General features: G+C 45.5%; 1 protein-coding gene across 4 annotated transcripts in view; it reads left to right on the forward strand.

Moving 5' to 3' along the window:
* FGF13 (fibroblast growth factor 13) overlaps positions 1–19,455 on the forward strand; it is a 322,227-nt gene that overhangs the window by 229,802 nt on the left and 72,970 nt on the right. For 3 of the 4 annotated variants that reach the window (XM_039488838.1, XM_039488841.1, XM_039488839.1), the window contains one exon: positions 12,967–13,077. In XM_039488838.1, the coding sequence (XP_039344772.1) occupies positions 12,967–13,077 (111 nt within the window). Of the gene's footprint in view, positions 1–10,782; positions 10,985–12,966; positions 13,078–19,455 lie in introns of those variants that run through there. The other variant, XM_039488840.1, reaches the window with a different exon arrangement.

The following is a 19,455-nucleotide window of genomic DNA, read 5'->3' on the forward strand; positions in this document are numbered from 1 at the left end:
GTATTGGCCCTCCTCACCCTCAAGCCATTGTCATTGTGGGCGGAAAGAAGAAAAATTTCCTACATTTGGAACAGGTTTTTTTTTTTGGTTGTGGTTTTTTTTTTATAAATAGCAGCTGTTTGAAGCTGCTCTGAGGTTTGGATTGTTGGAAATAGCTCTAGCTGAGGGCAGAGTGCGGGTGAAGGAGTCAAAGACACTGATCATGCAGTTCTTCACTTTACTGCATAGATATCTCCACATCATGGTGAGAGAGAGAACTGAATGTTCCTGAAAGGTGTTGGATTGATACAGCATAAGACCTGAACCCACAGAACACAGGGGAACAAAACGGAGGAAAGAGACCAATGCTTCACCAGTGTGTCTCATTCGTGGCCTTGAGGGTTCAGCTCTTAGGGAGATTGACTGACGTGCCCATTCAGAGTGTGTAACTAAAGCTGGTCTGGAAATGGTTCTCCCCCCCAAAAAAACCAACCAACCAACCAACCAAACAGTCGATGAAAATGTTCTTCAAAACTTTTCAGTTTTTCATCAAAAAAGTGAAGACCCCAAACCCAAAAGTTTTCAGGTTTTTCACAACATCCCAACACTATTCTGATCAGAGAGAGCATTTGCCATGAAACTACGTTTCAGCCTAAAGACAATTGCAAGTGAAAATTTGCAAGCTGTACATACAACATGGATGTAACTAAAACAGTGGTTCTCAAACTGGGGCCGCGGCTTGTTCAGGGAAAGCCCCTGGCAGGCCGGGCCGGTTTGTGTACCTGCCGCATCCACAGGTTCGGCCGATCACAGCTCCCACTGGCCGCTGTTCGCCGCTCCAGGCCAATGGGGACTGCAGGAAGCAGCGGCCAGCAAATCCCTTGTCCTGCCCCACTTCCCGCAGCCCCCATTGGCCTGGAGCAGTGAACTGCAGCCAGTGGGAGCTGCGATCAGCCAAACCTGCAGACCCGGCAGGTAAACAATCCGGCCCGGCCCACCCGGAGCTTTTCCTATACAAGCGGTGGCCCCAGTTTGAGAATGACTGAACTAAAGCAAACAGATTTTTCAGTTGAATTTGTCATTAATTAGAGAGTGTTTCGCATAACAGGCTCTTGTCTCTGTGGGTCATCTCAGCAATTTCTGCATTCAATGGGCCCTTTCAAGCCACCAGCCTCATCATGATTTGATAAATATTTCCCTGGTAACCTCTTTGCCATTGTTGACTCGCTTTAACTTTATAATTGTTTTTTTGAGTCAAGTTTAACCAAACTAGCCAAACTAAAGTTGTGTTGACTAAACAAAGGTGGTGATATAGGTTCAACATGAATAAGTGATGTCAAAATCAGGCTTCTCAGCATTCTGCGTCATGTGCAGGGACCTGGACTCAGCTTGCTTCGGTGGAGTTACACAAGCCACACATCTGGGCTACTTGTGTAACCCCTGTTTGTAGCGTATCCCCATCTGGTGGCTGGACCACAGAGAATATGAGTCTACTACGGCTAGGCAGAGTTGCTCCTTTAGCTCTTGTAATAGAGGTTCATGCTTTTAGCACTGGAGGTCCTTGGTTCAATCCTTGGTGAACCATGATGGTGGTGATTTTGCTTGCAAGAATAAAACAAGTAGGATTCATCCCCCAGTCTCTGGATGTAATCCTGCTGCCCTTCCTTCCTTCCTCAGGCAAAACTCCAAATGACTTCAGAATGATCGGCTAAGATTTTATAAAATCAAAAAATAAATATAATTGGCTTCAGCTGGAATCCAACCTAGATAAGGAAATCGACATGATGATGATTCTAAATTTTCTCATTACACAGAAGTATACAAAGTACTTTGTATCCGACGAAGTGGGTATTCTCCCACGAAAGCTCATGCTCCAGTATGTCTGTTAGTCTATAAGGTGCCACAGGGACTCTTTGCTGCTTTTACAGATCCAGACTAACACGGCTACCCCTCTGATACATAAAATACTTTATGGGGCCAGTAAAACAAGGTTCCCGCCCAGAAAGGATGACAAGTGAGAGTAACAGACAGAAAGGAGCGAGGGAGTTGGATGAGAATTGTGGTGATAAGATCACAAGATTTGTCAGTTAAGTCATGTGCACATGCTGATGGCTCCATGTTAGTGAGTGTTTTAGATCAGTGCTTGTAGGTGATATTATGGGTAAATTGTGGGCCATACATGTGTGCTGTGTATTTAATTAAAATCTTAATATCATGTTTATATAATATTTTGACTTAATTTAGTGGATCTATGATCTTTTAGACCTAGGTGCGAACACATGTTAGGGACCCTAGATTGGCCATAGAGTTATCCAGGGCTGGTCCACACTAAGAAGCGGGTCTACTAAGGTAATGCAAATTCAGTTAATGAATAGCGTAATTGAAAGTTACCTAGTCGAACTACCTACCCCACAGAGACCCCGCGAATTGAAGTCCGTCCTGTCGACTCGAACTCGCCTACCGCCGCTTGTGGAGTGGAGTGGTGGAGTAGCGACCGCTTCCGGAGTCGACTATCGAGTTCCAACGGCGATAGTTCGAGACGTTCTAGTTCAACTCCACCAACTCGCCGCTGCGCTGACCTGGGTCCAGTCACCTTACGGTATCACATGCCTCAATTCCAGTTCAAGTGATGTTCATTGTGTGAAAAATGGTGCTTGGTTGGTGAAGTGTTACCAAAGTGATCTAAATCTCTGTGTCTTTATGTAGCAACAACCTGTTCCTAGGGGGTCTGCTTCTCTGGCAATGCATCCAGCATGCTAATGAAAATTTCAGTAGGAACAGTAACAGATGCATTTCTCCTTACTTGCTGGTGCAGAAGAACATGTGCATGAAATTGTTCTTGCCTTCAGACTCGGAACATGTTTCAACTTGCTGCAAGTAGACGGCCTTGGTTCTAACCCCTAATGTTGTTTTGCTCCTATTTTGGTTAATTCTTTTGAACCGTCCAGGAGAAAGAATGTATCTAGGTTGATTAACAATCTTTCCTTTACATACTTATATCCTACTTTTCACCTAAGATCACCAAGTGATTCACTGTTATTAATGATTATTTAAGGATGCTTACCTGACTGGTAAGTGAGTATTAGTATATCCATTATAATTTGTTTATAATAATTCATAAGATTAAATAAGATGAGTAAACGAGGCCCAGACCGGCTAAGGGCTGGATTGAGGCACCTAATCAGAGGTCCATCTTGGGCACTACATGGTGCATTGTACCTGAAGTGGGCATCATATTTCCTAGCGCTCCAGAAGACCCCGAGGGAATGTAACCACTTGGCAATGGTGAGCATTCACTTCCCTCTCCGGCTGGTTGGCTCTAGCAGAGCGAGGTAGCAAAGACCCTACGTCTATCATGGTGTGCAGCCAGGTGAATCCATTTTTGGATCGACTTGGCATCTTAGATGACAGGTAATTCTGGGGGAAGCAGTGAGGCTCTGGAAACGTGGCAGAGGGAATCTGCATACCTACGCCTCAAACCAGCAATGCACTGAAGCATGGGCTTAACTTTAAGCATGTGAATAGTCCAGTTGAAGTTAAGCATGTGCTTAAGTGCTTTGCTGGGTCTGCACACCCAGAGCTGTGTTCTTCAGGGGCATAAGAGCCGAGGCAGGGCCCACTCCACTCTGCGCGGCCGCCTCAGGGCTGGTCCTTGTTGTTCATGGGGGTGATGAGACGCATGGCGGTGGGGGAGGCAGCTCCACTCAGCATCCAGACTCTGCTGCTCAAGCCAGGGGAAGGCCCTGCCAGGAGCCCAATGCCCTGCCCCAACATCCCACACGGGCGGCTCTGGCACTTCTTCTGACAGATTCTGTCCTTAGAGCCGTGCACCGTTATGGAGGCCCATTCATTGCACAGCAATGTAGCTGGGATGGGGACTGCCATGACGCAGGGTCCAGGCTATGAAGTTGTGTGTGGTTTCTTGGGCAAAGGAGTAAATGCTGCTCCCCTCCCCTCTGGCCCACTGGGAGTTTTGGCACCCTTGGTTTCATGATTTCTGAGGGTGCAGCTGAACCCAGGAACCCCTGCTAATGCTGCATCTGGATCAGAATTTAGCTTCTGGTCTCTTACTGGTTCACATTCCCAGCATGTGTTAGCACAGCATCTGCCTGCTTAGCTAATATGCGCCGTAAATCAGTGGAGCACCTTTCATTACCCTTTGCTGAGCACTGAATGTGCTTGGTAATGGAAAAAGCCCTGTCCCAAAGAACTTGTACTCTGAAAGACAGGTCCAGTTTATCCTCCCAAGTGCTTGACCATAAAACAACACTAAAATGCAGGTCTGCGGGGCAAAAGAAAATAGCTTTGTGTGCAGATTTGGCTGCATGCTGCAGCCCTACAATGTTGGGGAATTTGGGGAAATGGACAAGCTCCTGCTGTTGGGAATAAGTGCCAGTAGAATCTCTAATGTCCACGCAGAACACAGAGAACTTCTGCTCTCTCTGGAAGTAGCATGTTAGGCCCATGTACCAATCAAAAATTCACTCTAACAGGCAGCCGGGAAGTGCCATCTCTCCAATCAGCACTCCTTCCTCTAACAGCAGGATTTCACTGATACGCCGTTTTACACTAGATCACATCTGTAGACATTCATGTTCCAGAACAGAATACGTGATCAGCAGGGGAAAAAAGGAAGTCACTCTATTCACTAGCGCCCCCAGGATGACAGCTGGCAACCTGGTAAGCTACAAAGACTGTGTAGATTGTCAGAATTTACAGTATGTTTCGTGACAGCACTGCCCACGGGTACTCGGTATAAATTCAAACTCTGCACTGCGGGACCCGCTGCAGCACAAATGCTTCAAGGAGATGGAGCATAAAATGTACGTTTTGCACTTTCCCCTGGAATTGGGAACAGAGCTTCTGCGCATGTTCCTGGTTTGGGGCCATGATAGTTGAGGCCTTTTCATGTAGGGGAAAGCCAGCTTGTGCATATTGGATCGGAGCAAGAGCCTTTGCTTCTCCTCTAGGCAGCCAACCATGGTTTGGAGGGTAGTTGGGAACCATACGCACCAGCCTTGCTCTTGACTAATGCCTTGGAATCTCTAAGCATGCACTGAGCATGTTTTGATTATCTGAATCCAAAGGCTGGAAATGCTCATTAGCAGAAACCTAATAGGTACTTGCAGGGAGAAGAAAAAAACTTGGGTGAAATCTTTGGCCTATTGAATCAATGGGTTTTTTTGCCATTACATGGAAATTGCCATGTTGGATCAGACCCACCATCCATCTAGCCCAGTAACCTGTCTCTCACAGTGGCCAACCCCAGATGCTCCAGAGGAGGGTGTAAGAAATCCACTGTGGGCAGACATGGAATAATCTGCGCCTCACATAGCTCTCATTCTGATCTCTAGTACTCAGTGATTGGCTTAGGCATTGACTTCATTGGGGCCAACGTTTCGCCCTTTTGACTTTTAAGGATGAGTAGTTGCCTTAGTCTTGTAAGTATAAACGGGATGTCTGTCTCAAGAGGTTCTAGCTGTCTTCTCCATTTAGAAGTTACTTGGAATATATCAGGAAAACAGCTTCAAATAAAAAAAAAAGCTAGCATATTTTATTACATTTTTTTAGCGTGCTTTTCATCGGGAAGGGGAAAGCATGTATTCATCATTCTGGCAGAACAAGTAAAGCAAAGGTGATATACATCATAGTCAGTAAAAACTTGAAGCAATCTGCTCAAAAAAGATTTGGCCCAGTGGCAGAGAAATCCATCCTAACTCAGGGCCTCATTGTGATATGGCCTTTGTGGGCACGAAGAAGGCATAATTGGAGAAGGCTTCAATGACAGAGACTGATCATGAAAAAATGGTTGATGATTGTTGAAATTTAAATCTGAATTGACGTATTCTGGTTTTGCTCCTCATTTATTATCGGTCCGGGAACATTTGTGCAACTGAGTTTTTTTAGCACGAATGCAGATTTTAAACTTGTATGCTAGAATGCTCGCAGAAAGCAAGAGTAAAATTTGCTTTGCACAAGGATTTTCAATAGTAACTGGATTATAAAAGTTCTGCTTATCCATCCTTCAGGAACATGAAATAAAATCACATGACTTAATGACCAGTCACAGCTAAGCAGCAAATCTTTCATTCTAAATATCAAGTAGTGAATACCACCCTGTCGAGTAAACAAAATTTAATGAAAAAATGTTGCAGAATTATGAATGCATTTGAGAAAATCATGTTCCACTCCTGGATGTTTTGCAAAGGGTAAACAAAGCAAAATTCACAATAAATTATTTGGTTGTAAGTACATCCCCCTACTAATAATGCCTAATTATTACTGATCTCAAGTATTTGGCGTTAGCTGGAGATGGGCGTGAAGGTGCAACTTGTGAATGGCAAGTTTATTTTTGTAAGTTGGTATTTCTCCAGTCAAGAATTTGTCATTGTTTTAAATGCTTTTTAGATGGCTCCAGTTACTGTGTGGCTTAAGCATCTACAGGAGGCACTCGTTTAGTATGAAGATATAAATACCACAGGGATAGGTGTCTGATAAAAGCCATCGAGCTAGCTAGCTGGGTACATATGGGGACTGACTGATAGATGGAAGGGAATGCATGGCTATAGATAAGATACACTTTTGCAGTTAAACAGGGTCTCAGGCTGTGTGGCCTAGCTTTTACTTCCATTAAGACATTATTAATACTAAACCGAGTATCTGAAAATATTACAAAGGGATTGGCATTTCTTTTACCAAGCCCTCGCTAATGCTATGTTTTGCTGTGGCAGAAATTGTTCTCTGCGGTGTCACAAACTATTTCTAGTCAAGGAAACAAATGTGACAGTTGCAGAGTTGCTGGAAATTGCATTTTATTGTAGCTGTTAGAATTTAAGAACTGGCGTGGCATTATTCTTTTTATTCCAGGTTGGTGCTGTAGCAAATACCATCTAGCTCCCCTATCGGGCCATGAAGAGCAGGTAATCCAGCTTCCATGTAAGCCCATTGAGAAAGGAGGGAAGGGCCAGGTATCGCATGAGCTCAGTGAGTCTGAAATAAGAGGGAAGGCAAGGCGAAACAGCCCCTTGCCTGCCACGAGAAACAACTCGCCCGAGCTCAGAGCTCCTGCTTGGACTCTGGATGTGTTATGTATGGAGGAGGGGGTGAGGGTTGTACGCCCGAGCAAGCAAAGGAGTTTGACATTGAAGTGTTTGGTTTTGCCTTTGGAAGCGCTTGGTTTGATGCTCTGGCTTAGGATGACTATAAATCCAAGTTTTCTGGGAGTCTCCGAGTTCCAAGGCTTCCAGTTGGATTTATTAACACTGGGTCAATTCCTGGTTTTAGTTCAGCCCTAGACACTGGGGCTCTTGGTGTAAAGGGGGCACTCACCTCTTGAGCATCTCCTAGTGGCTGGGTGTGGTACCGCAGACCTTTTCTCGCCCCTGGCACCCCCTGCAGGTTAGGTTGCCAGCTGGCTTTGGCAGGTCTTCAGTGGCTTGGTCTTCCCACTGAGTCACAAAGTCCAAATGAGCCCTTTCAGGGTAGTAAAGAGTCAAAAAATAAGCTGTCTGTTTCCCCTCACTAGGGTCTTCAGGCCCAGGTCAGGGCCCTTTCAATTCAGCCCTTTGTTCAGACTCCCAAGTAAGGTCTTCGTGGGGTTCACACCCCTTTACCTTTGGCCGGGAGAGGATGCTGGGGCCTCCCACTACTCCAGGCTCCAGCCCCAGGACCCTATAAACACCAGCTACATTCTGCTCAATTTCAATTTATTGCTGCTTCTTCCCTGGGCCTCTTCCCGCCTGGCCCCTTTCTGCTTCACCCTTATTTCAGGGTTAATGTTCTCAGACCCTCTCTCTCCCTGCAAACCCAGCGAAGCAAAACACAGCCAGAAACAAACTCTGGTGATCCCTCGAGCTCCTGTGGCCAGAGAGGAGCCCCTTTCCTTGCCCCTCTGCTCCCAGCCAGTGACTGGCGGGCTAAGGCCCCGCAGCTCCTTTTATCTGTCTGCTTCTGTGAGGCCTCTCTAGGTGGGCCTGGACAACCACCTTCGCTGCTCCTTTCCTGTCACTCTGCGACCTCTTGGGGCGGGGTGCAGTAGGCCCACGGGGCTCCTGTGGGGAGCCACAAAGGCCAGGTCCACCCCGTCACACTTGGCTGTTGCTGGGCCGACCTGAGCCAGAAGTGGTGCTGCCCTGCAAATCCAAGTTATGCAGCAGCAAAAGAAATATCTGCTCCCCTGGCCCCTGTTCCCCAGTCTCTTTAGTGCAATGACAGATTCATAGATTTTGAGACCAGAAGGGATCCTCCGGTCCAGCCTCCTGCCTAGCACAGGCCATAGAATCCCATCCAGTATTTCCTGCATCAAGCCTATAACTTCTGGCTGAGCTGCAGCATACCTCTTGGAAAGACAAACAACCAATCTCCGTTTAGAGACTCTGCCAGTGGTGGAGAAGCCACCATGACCCCACGTAAGTTGTCCCAGTGATTAATCAGCCTCCGTGTCTCAAACTGCACCTTATTTCCACTTTGAATTTGACTTAATTCAGCTCCAAGCCATTGGCTCTTGGTCTACGGGAGAAAGTGACTTGACCAAGGCCGCACAAACATCGGTGGCAGAATTGCACATAGATCCTGCGTCGCCTGCCTCATTCACTGGCCCACAGGACTTTCCTTCCTGCTGCTGTGACTCAGATATAAACGCAACAAAGAATCCTGTGGCACCTTATAGACTAACAGACGTTCTGCAGCATGAGCTTTGCGGTGGTGAATACCTTCTTCTGCAAACGGAGGCTGGTGTGGCCACAATGCAGAGCATTAGCTACGATAGGACCAGAGCTCCTGGCACAAGGCTCTGCGACTCATCCGCTGCCTGATTGCGAGAGACAGACTCCTACAGCCTTCACCAGCACTGGACTGGCAGCTCCTCCTTTCTGCACACCCTTCCTGCCCCTCCAAGCCAGCAACCCTTCTCCTGCCTTCGCAACCTGCCCTAACTTCTGCTTTCCCGACACCCTCTTACTTTCTCCCCACTCCCATGGGGCCCTGCTTCTTCCCTCCCCCACCTTTCCTCCAACCCAGCAACCCCACTCTTGCCTCCTCCAGCCCTCCCAGTCTAGCAGCACCCCCCTTAAACTTCAAACCAGCAACCCAGCCTCCCCCATGCCCACCAGGGACCTTTCTGTCCATCAAGGAAGAGCTGGGGGGCAGGGGTGGAGGTGGCCTAGGAGCAAGGATCAGGGCGTGGGGTGAAGGGGGGAAATGAGAGAGAAAAGGAACAAACCTGGAAAACTCTCCTCCTCCTCCAGAGTTTTCCCAGTCTCCGGGAATGGCTAGGAATAAGGCAGGGCTCGAAGCAGGTATGGTGGAAAATAATGCAAAAGGAGAGGGAGCTGAAAGGTGTGGTGTGGGGGGGACAACCAAGGGAGTCACAGGGGTACATGGGGCTTTCCTGGATCCCAATTTCTATTGGGAAAGGTTGAGAAGGGGGGAGGGTTTGGCTGGAGTGGCGTTGGCCCCTCTCCTCCCCTACCCCCCAGCTTTTAAAATCTGTCCCACTGGACTCCCTGCCCCCCCAAAATCCTGCCCCATATGCCCCTGAGAGACAAATCCCGCCCCCTTTCCTTGCCCCGGTGCCCCATGCCTGGTGTCCTGGTGATTGATGTGGACTGTCTGGTCACACTGGCCGAGCTGCTGGAGAATTACCCATCCCAGTCACGTCTGTTTGGGTGTCTGTCGCTCCCCGGGAGGCGGCTCTAGTCTTGAGAGCAGGTGTTCTCTATGCAGCTCTCCTGGACCTGAGATGCTTCAGATGATCCAGCCTCCCTCCTAACTGCTCCATGGGCTCTTGCTCTCTGAAAATCTCCAGACAAAGAGGCTCTGAGGCAGATCTCCCAGGCTGCTGCCTTCACTGAGGAACAGGGGGGTGATAAGGGGAGGGCTTCATCGTCTGATTTCTGTATCCAGCGCACAGCTCCTGGGGGGTGTGTGTGTGTGTGTGTGTGCGAGAGAGGAAGGGAGTGCGTTTGCTGCCTGAAGGCTACTGCTGCTGCAGTATCAGCACTGGTGCTGCTGGCAACCAGGCATCAGGGGAGCTCTTTTGCTGATTGCTGAATGGTTACAAGTGTTGCAATGCAAAATACAAAAGCATCGCTCCAGGAGAGGCTGCATTTGAAGCTCCACTTGTAAAATCTTAGGGAGGGGGCTTCTTGAGGAATTCAGAACCAGCCAGCCAGGGCTCCAGGCAGCAGCACTGCCTCAGCCTTCATCACTGCTTGCTTCACATTCCTTCTCCAGGAAGGGAGGAAAAAGAATCCAGAAAGCCCTGCCACAGACAGACTCTGCCAGAGGCTAACAGGTGTTTGCTGGGATTTGATTGGGGAGGAGAAGGTGGGAGAAAAGTTAACTGGAAAAATCAAGCTGGGCAAAGGTGCATTGATCTTGTGCCAAGTGGATGTGCCAGGTCTGCCTGAGAACAGTGTGTCTGGAGAAGCACCGAGGGATATCTGGCCAGTGACCTGCTTGATCTCCCTGGAAACACTGAGCCCTGCCTGCAAACTTTGCCCTGCCAGAAGTTGTGAGGGATAAAAGCCCAGGAACAAAGGGGTGGGGGGGGGGGCGTCTCCTCTGCTGACCAAACCACTTGAGGTAAACCGTTGCATCCTGGTTTGGTCTGGTGGAAGCATCCCACCTGTGCCTCCTCTGCTCCGAAGCTAGTTGCGGTGGGCCCGCGTGCTGCGGCATCAGCCGAAGGTATTAGCGGTGGGATCCAGTGCCCCAGCTTTTGGGGACTGGAAGACCAGCATGCTGGCTGCTGCACTTGCAGCCAGCACCCAGATCCCCTGCGTCTGACCCCCAGGCGGTGTCGGGGCAGTGGCGGCCATGGCTGCAGCAATCGCCAGCTCCCTGATCCGCCAGAAGAGACAAGCCAGGGAGCGGGAGAAATCCAACGCTTGCAAGTGTGTCAACAGCCCCAGCAAGAGCAAGGGCAGCTGCGAGAAGAATAAGCTGAATGTGTTCTCCAGGGTCAAACTCTTCAGCTCCAAGAAAAGACGGAGAAGGCGACCAGGTTGGCAAGGGTTATGTGTTTGGTTTTCTTCTGTTTTAACACAAGCTGTAATGTGCATCATGCCTGGGGAGGGGGACTGGTGAAATTAACTCTCAGGTATTGCAATTGCCAATAGACATGGGGGCACGGATGTGCAGAGCTGGTTTCTCACTCACACGCCCTCTCATCACCAGTTTGTCTGACACACATCATTGATTTCTTTCTCACATGCACACTCATGTGTACCCATGGATCAGTGATGTATTAGTGTGTGTGTGTATGTGTCTCCCTCTCTCCCTCTCTCTCTCACACACACACACGCCTCTCCTTCAATCATGTGTTCATCCATCTACATGTTCAATAATCTATTTTCCCTCCTTCATGTCTCTAGAATTTCTGTGCCTTGTGCTATAATTTGCTAATTGTATGAGAACAAGGTTTTTACGTTAGCCAGCAGCTTCTAGACCTTTATAACCTTTCATCCCCCTGTGCCTTTCTAGGAATATCTTTTATAAATCATACATGCACAATTCTGTATGTAACAGAGGTGTAAAAGATTAGGTATGAAGAATTAGTTTTCTGATCCAGTGTGTTTTGTACACAGGAGGAGCAGAAGCCTGTCAGCAATGTTGCTAGTAATTTGCCTTTCCAAAATCTAGCTGCCTCTAGCCACTAAACTTGCCTGCATTTTTCACGTCGCCAAATAATAGGGTGATTAGTTGAAAAATTGAGCCTAAATTTGCTAAGAGCTTTTTGAACATTGCTAATGCAAGAAAATAGAGTGATCTTTGGTTTAGTTTCATATTAAATGAGAGGGTGTATATAAATTATGCATCCCTCAAAACACTTATTAAAGGTTGCTAATAGGAAGTAATATACTTATGCTAACTGTTATAAGGGTTTGCATCAAATCCTGTCCAAAATATGTGTAACAGCATTTCTACCCTGATTTCTTTCCTTTTAAGACCAGGAAGTCTTGCCCAGATGTGGGCACTTTTGGGTTGAAAATGGCAATTCATATTTTCATATAGTGTTTCTCTGTGAATCAGCTAAGGTTTTGGAGCAGACTGTTAAAAAGGCTTCACTGTCTGATGAGACTAACAGTGTGACAATTACTACAATGCAGATGTCATTGGGATTCAGTGGAAGTAGACCTATTTTATTGCAATTACTCTTGATGCCTTGCCGAGATATTTTCTTTAAATGTACAGACTCCCTAGCAAATCCTGTTGCTATTTACTTCAAAGTCCAGGATGATCTAATGTTGTTTTGGCTATTTCATTTTCGAACACTGAACATGAAGATGATTATGAAGCAGATTTATATCCAGACTGTTTTTTTCTTTTTCTTTTTCCCCCCGAGTCTGTGAAACAGCATCTTTTATGGTAATATTCCTATTACAATTCAACATGTTGCTGTGGGTTCCTTGCTCTATTTACCTCTGTTCATTAACTACTTTATCCCTTCTGATTCTGCGTGTTCTTTGGATCAGCAAAGAACGGTGGATTGTTTAGTGGAATTGTAGCAGTGCTTATGGTAAGCCTTAGCTGCTGTATATTTAGGCTCTTGATGTGATATGCAGTTTTCAGTCTTATTACTATTATCTTACCTTATCTGAGTAGCTCTCTCTTTCCCTCCTTTTGAGAATTCACACCTTGTTAAAAGCCAGAATACACTCTTTGCCAGCACATTTCTAATCTTGAATGAGATAGGGCACGGCTCCCTAAGTCAAATGACACGCTGTTGGAATTCGTATTCACTGGAAGCAGATTTAAATGTGTTACCTACATTACAATAGAAAGTGGCATTTCATCATTCGGCAATTGATTTTTATAGTCACTGATTTGATCTTTGCCTAAATGGGAACAGATATAAAGCTGCTAATCCCGGTGTTTTTCATATACCATCTCTGAAATCAGAAATGAAGATTTGTTTTGAACCCTGATAACATGCAACGGCACATCCAGATTTCATAAATTAACCTTGTTATTGTTTTCTTACAGAGCCACAGCTTAAAGGAATAGTAACAAAACTCTACAGCAGGCAAGGCTACCACTTGCAATTGCAAGCAGATGGAACAATTGATGGGACAAAAGAGGAGGACAGTAGTTATAGTAAGTGGCACCCGAATGCATCAGATAACCTTGTGTGTTTGTGAATCATGGGGTATCGTTCTTTCCATCTCAATCGGTTTGAAAATTAATGTTCTGGGATGGCTGACTGAGTGAAACATTAACACTGTGCACATACTTGCCATTGAGTCGGAAGGAAAAGCACTGCAAAACCACGTAGAACAAATATACTTGAGGAGGTAATGGCGATACATCCGAAAAACAATCCAAATGTTATCTCCATGGTAATCTAAAGAAGTTCATCGCTGTCCTTTGGATTTTATTAGATTTTTTTTCAACATAGAAAATTTGCTCGCCTACGCAGCATGCCTGAAATAGACTAACGTTATCTCCAGTCTTAAGCAGGGGTCTCACTCGAACAGAGCTGAGTTGTTTCACATAATGAGAATTCATCATCATTTTAAAGTTCACATTCCTTGTCTCCCCATCCCCAGTGCTGATAATTCTGAGCCTAATTATGATTTAAGTAATGAAACAATTTTCCTTGGGCTTTTCTGTGAAACCGTTTTGAGGAGTTTTTTTTAAGCCAGGAGATGAATGGAAAAGAGCAAACGAGGACTAAAAATGGTGATATTGATACAAGTACCCCCCAAAATTTCACATAATTGTTTTGTTTAGTTTAAACACATTTTTTGTCTTGAAAAAAGTTGGAATGAACCAAGAGGTATTTCAGCGATAGCTAATGTGTATAATTGTGTTGAGACCGTAAACTGGAAACCAAAATCCAGTCTTCCTTTTCCACAAAGCTAATCTCTTTTCAATTTATTTCATTTTCATTAAGCTCTCAAATGTCAAAGGAGGGAGGTTGGATAAGAACACAAATCCAGTAGTTTTTATGACATTTGATTAATCATGTCACGTTTCACCCAGATCCATGTAGGTTTCTACTCTTCTCTCTCTTTAACATTCATTGCTTTGCAGTGTTATTTTTCACTGACTTGACAGAACCAATGAAGTTGCTGTGGATCTGTCATCTGCAGTCGTTACAGGTGCTGAGAGCAATGCACGCTGCAGGCCAAGGCCAACTTAGGCCTAAGGTTGTGAGCTGCTTTCAAATCTGAGTCCCATGCAGTAGAGTTGGTGACACCCCTTTAGGATGCAGCCAATTATCCCAGCTCTCTCAAGTGAGATTGGGAGTCCTCGAAATCTAGTTTAAACCTTCAACAAACACCTCATGGTAGATGTGTAGTCATGTTACTTCATGCACTACTGGAAGGCACTGCGATAGGATGGTGATCAGCACGATATAAGAACCTATGTAGAGTAGAATAAAAGCTGGTCGTCATGCATCATAAAATGCTGCTGTCCTTTAAAACAATTGTTGGTGTTTTGACATTACAGGTTAAAAGAAATAATATAGATTTGTTCAGAATGTTGGCAGAACTCTGCACTTGGTCTGGTTTTAAAGAAATGAGTTAAGAAGCTAACAGGCAAATGTAATAATTTCAGTTGTGTTATAAACTTTTAGCGTACCATACCGAGTCCCCGGAATCGCAGATTATTTCTCTTGGGACAGTTCCACTCAAATACTTTATTTTGACTTGTTTTAATGGAGTTCTGACATTCTAGGCGAGAGGGCCAGGAGGGGACTTGTTACAGTCACACAGATGTGTCCGTTTCCAACGTATTTTTGTTTGCATTATGCATTTAAATTTACCACATCGAGAGAGATTACCGGGCTACCTGTAAATCATGTAAGCATCTTGGAGCTGAAAATCAGCCTTCATAAATAATGGCTGTTCTACGCAAAGGAGGATGTGATAGATGGATCCTACACATGGATCCAACTGGCCTGCACTTTCCCAACCTGGAAGATATTTATCATGGAAAAGCATTTTACTTTCACCTACTGGAAGTGAATGTAGAGAACCGTAGAAAACCTATGGCATGTAATAATAATACCAACTAGCTCCTTTCCTCAGTAGATCACAAAGTACTTTACAGTCTCCCCGTTGTACAGACAGGGAAACTGAGTCATAGAGTGGTGACATGACTTGTATGACATCAGCCAGAAGCCCAGTAGCGGAGCCAGGAATAGAACCCTGCTCTCCTGGTCCAGTGCTCTGCCCTCTAGGCCACACTGCCTATTTACCTTGGTCCTGAACCTGCTCTAATGACAAAGTTCCTGTTAGCATCAGTAGGGCAGGATGAAACCCTTATACACTATTGGCCTGACCCTGCACATGTCATTCACATGAGTAAGGCTTTGGAGAATCCGGCGCTACAGAATTACTCTTCCCTTTCTTTGCCGAGGACAAACCTTCCTTGGCTGTGATTGGCACATCCCTGCTGCGCAAGCCCCTCAGCTCAAAGTCCACGCAGCAGTGGCTGGGCTCCAGCCTGTTGCTCTGACCACAGTAAAATTCTTTCCCCGTTATTGTAGTTCCTGCTCGCAGATCTGCTGAGTCTCACCCATTTGCAGGAAGTCTCCTTCATTCTGCATTCATTGTAAGGCTCTTTTGATTACTCTTCCTCGTCTGAAGGGGTATTTGGCCAGGCCTTGCAGTGAGACATTTAAAATCTCACTTGTAATAATTAAAAAAAAAAAAATTCTTCCGCATTCAAATCATTCCACCTTGGGACAGCCCTTCATTTTTTGCCAACAGCTGTTCCAAGTCTGTAGCCAGGAGTCCATGCGCTGTGGCACAACGGAACAACATTCTGCAGCAAGCGCCCCTCAGGTCAGTGGCAATGATCATTTAGTCTATCTCCATGAATACCCTTCATTCCCAGGGCCCCCTCCCCCCCGCCAGCACCCGGACACGAACACAGCTGTTGCTCAGAGTTGAAAATACTCATTCATGTAAAATTAACCCATGATGAATGTAGAGGATGTGTTTTGTCCTATACTTTCCAGATGGCTCTGCTCCATTTGTTGGGTCTTGCCTCCCATAAAGTCATCCAGGGAGCCCAGCTCAAAATCTCCTTCCCCCATTTCTGCTGGGAAAGTGGAGAACATGGATCCAGCTACAGCAACTTATCTCGCAAGCCCCCTGGGCCTTGACTGCTGCAGCCTCAATGGCCACTCTACATTTTCGGCTCCCCCACTCCCTGGCTGCGAGCTGGATTCCAGCTCCAGGTACCCAACCCTCTGCTGCCTGACTTCATAGGTTGCTAGATGAAGTATGCACTGAGGTCCAGTTTGACTCCTTGTGTGGAAAGCTGGGCAGCAACAGGCAGCTGCAGGTAGGTCACAGTAGGGAGAAAGCCCAAAAACAAAATGCCAGGTGATCAGATGCAAAGAAGGGTGAATTCTACACCCACAGAACCTCAGTGTACACAGAGTCCCAAGTGAGATGAATGGGGCAGTTTGCACCTCTCAGGGCTAATCTTTCAGGCTCTCTGCAGGCTCAGAAGATGATATTCCATCAATTTTCACTTGGTTCACATTTCCACCACCATATCCACAGCCATAAGGGCTAGAAGCGTATATAATTTTAAAAGAAATCTGAGATGTCAGAACACAATCCTATGGCAAATGATGGATTGCAGAGTACACAGGGCCTTGTCTGTAGCCAGTGAGAGTCTTTACAGTTTGGGGAAGAATTTCTGGGGACAGGAGTTTTCCCGGCTTTAATTTTGCCTCATGAAATCGGGGGTTGTTTGGATGTAAATCAAGGCAGAATTTGTTCCCTAATCTAGGCATGGGGAGAGATTTGACGGCTTGTCAGATAGATACAAAGGAAACATCTTCTTCGGAAAATGGACATGTCTGTGTGTTTCAGCCTGGGCTGGCCTACAATCATCAATAACGTACACAGTAAGGCATACGTCTGCAGCCTAGTGCCTTCTTAGTGTTACAGCTATTGTTTAGTGTCAGTTTATATTGAACAGCAGCCACAGCAAATATCCTGTCTCCCTTAGGCATTACCTAGTTTTTTCATTATATCAGGTATTATGTCCTATCCTCACGCCATGTAAACTCACATGGAAATTCTAGTAGTGACATTTGGCATTATCTTGTCCTAACACAAAGTGACAATAATAGAGCGTAATGGAAAAGAATTAATTCTGGGTTGGCTTTTTGAGGCTTTTTCCATAATGCTGGTCCGGCTAAGGCAGTACTGTAGTTTGTTACAGTGTGTGAATAACGTCTCAGGCACAGTATCTGTGGCATCATTAGTGTACATTTGAATAACAGAGTGTTTCCATGATTCTATCCATTGGTGTTAAATATACAAGAGACTCTTACATGTCTTTCCATGCATTCATGGTGATTACTCACAGTGCTATGTAAACGAGACGTACTGTCTGCAAGGGCTTCATGTGAAGGGAAGGCCAATTTCAGGAGTAAATTTTGTATAACATGGGAGTCAGGATAACTCTGTAGCATGTGCTGACGTACTAGCTCACACAGCAGAACCCAAGGAGGTGTGGCTGGCAGCCACGTTGCTCCTCTTGCCTCATGAGAGCCTATGTGTGTGCTGCCAGTGCATGCCAGTTTCTGGGGGGGCATGTAGGCTTTGTGACTCAGCGAAGCAGCAGAGTGTAGGCTTCCTCTGGCAAAATACACACCGCATGGCACTCGGCCCACTCTCCCTTTGCCATGCGCAGCAGGATGACTTACTCTGAAAGCCATCCCTCGCCTTTTAAATCTGCGAACTAGCTCATCCTAGGCAGGTTTGTCCTGCACCAGAAGAAATGTCCTTAGCAGATCTATTGACAGATTCCTTCCAGCATTTACCATGGAGTCCGTATACACAGCTTCCCGGTGAAAATCCCAACTCAGACTGCAGGCTGACGGCACTAGAAAGAAGAGCGTCAGTGGAAGAGCGAGTTTCAAAATGTGGTTTGTTCCATTTTTATTGGCAGAGCAGAGGTGAGGGGCGATACTGGGGAAGGAGAACCACTGGCTCTTCAGCCCTTTTCTTTGAGTTTCAGCCACGACCATCTAAACTTCCTGAGTCCCAGCAGCACCAGCTGACCACTGTACGCTTGTGCGGCCATGATCTGCCAGCAAAACTTCTCATAATGCTGCGGTTGGCACTTACGAAGCACCCTCATAGGACGTTCTCAAAGTGCTTTAGGGACATGAAAGCCTAAACCAGCGATACTCAGACTGACGCTCCAAAGCCACAAGTGGCTGTTTGCAGCACATGATATTAAAACACTGTGTGATTTATTTATTAACCAATCTAAGCTATTAACCAGTCAGGAGGCTTTTTCTGTATAATCAGCCAATTGTAGTTGATAAAATGCAAATACTTGGTCAGTCATTTTGCGGTGAGAATTATATATATAAACTAAGTACTTCCTGTCATACTGTTTCAGTATGAATATATAGTACTCTGGTAAATGGAGCAATGGATTCACACCATTCTGGTTCTTGTGGGTAAAGTTGATTGCTAATTTGGCTCCAGGACCACCGACGTCTGAGTATCACTGGCCTAAACTATGCTGCCTCTACTTGAATAAGAATTGGGTGTCTCTAATGTGGTGAGGTCTTCTGAAAATCTGGCTGCAAGTCAGGAATCCTCACAACTCTCTTGTAAAGTGACTATTAGAGCTGGGCACGAAATGATTTCTCTCTTTTTTTCCCCTGCAAACAAATTTTTAAAATGTCAGTGAAAAATGTTGCTACTTTGTAGAAGCCTAAAACTAAAAACTTCGTGTTTACTGAAAACTAAAGGTCTTCAGTTCCTTAAAAAGTGGGGGGAAAATTCTGAAAATCCAAATAATTTTGTTGAAAAATAATTTGGTCATTAAAAATTGTGTTTTTGACAGAAATCCCATTTTCCTGTGAAAAATCTTTTCATCCTAAAAAGTTCCACTCGCACCAGTATTTATGCACAATGTACAGATCAGGAAAGCGGGGCGTGGAACTCTTAATGTTTCAAGGTCAAACAGAGAGTATCTGACAAAGGGAGGAAGAGAACTCAAAAGTCTTGGGGCCAGATTCTCACTGGTGTAAATGGGAGACATTCCTTTAAAATCAATGGTGCTCTGCCTATTTACACCAGTAAAGAATTTGGCCTGTGATCTCCAGTCCCTTTTTTAAACCCTCGACACTCCCTCCTTTAAGAAGGACATTTTAAAATTTGCTGTTTTCCATAAGTCTTATTGATACATTCCCAGAATTGAGGGTCTGTATTAAACACTGGTAGGCTGCAAATGACATTTGGGGATTGTCAGGCTGAAAGGGAATTTAAAACTGTTCTTTTTTTTTTTTTGCTTCTACCTTTGTAAATAAACCAATAATTTATTTAAAATTGGTGGTTTGGTTTTAAATTACCCTCAGACAATGACCATAAATACCAAAATTCAGATTCCTTCCAGCAGATTGGAGCAGATTGGAGTTTTACAGCCATGTAAAGAAACATTGTAAATAAAATTCAATATGGCATTATGTAGTTCTAACCC

The sequence above is a fragment of the Mauremys reevesii genome, linkage group 9 (assembly GCF_016161935.1).
Source record: "Mauremys reevesii isolate NIE-2019 linkage group 9, ASM1616193v1, whole genome shotgun sequence".
Classification (NCBI taxonomy): Eukaryota; Metazoa; Chordata; order Testudines; family Geoemydidae; genus Mauremys; species Mauremys reevesii.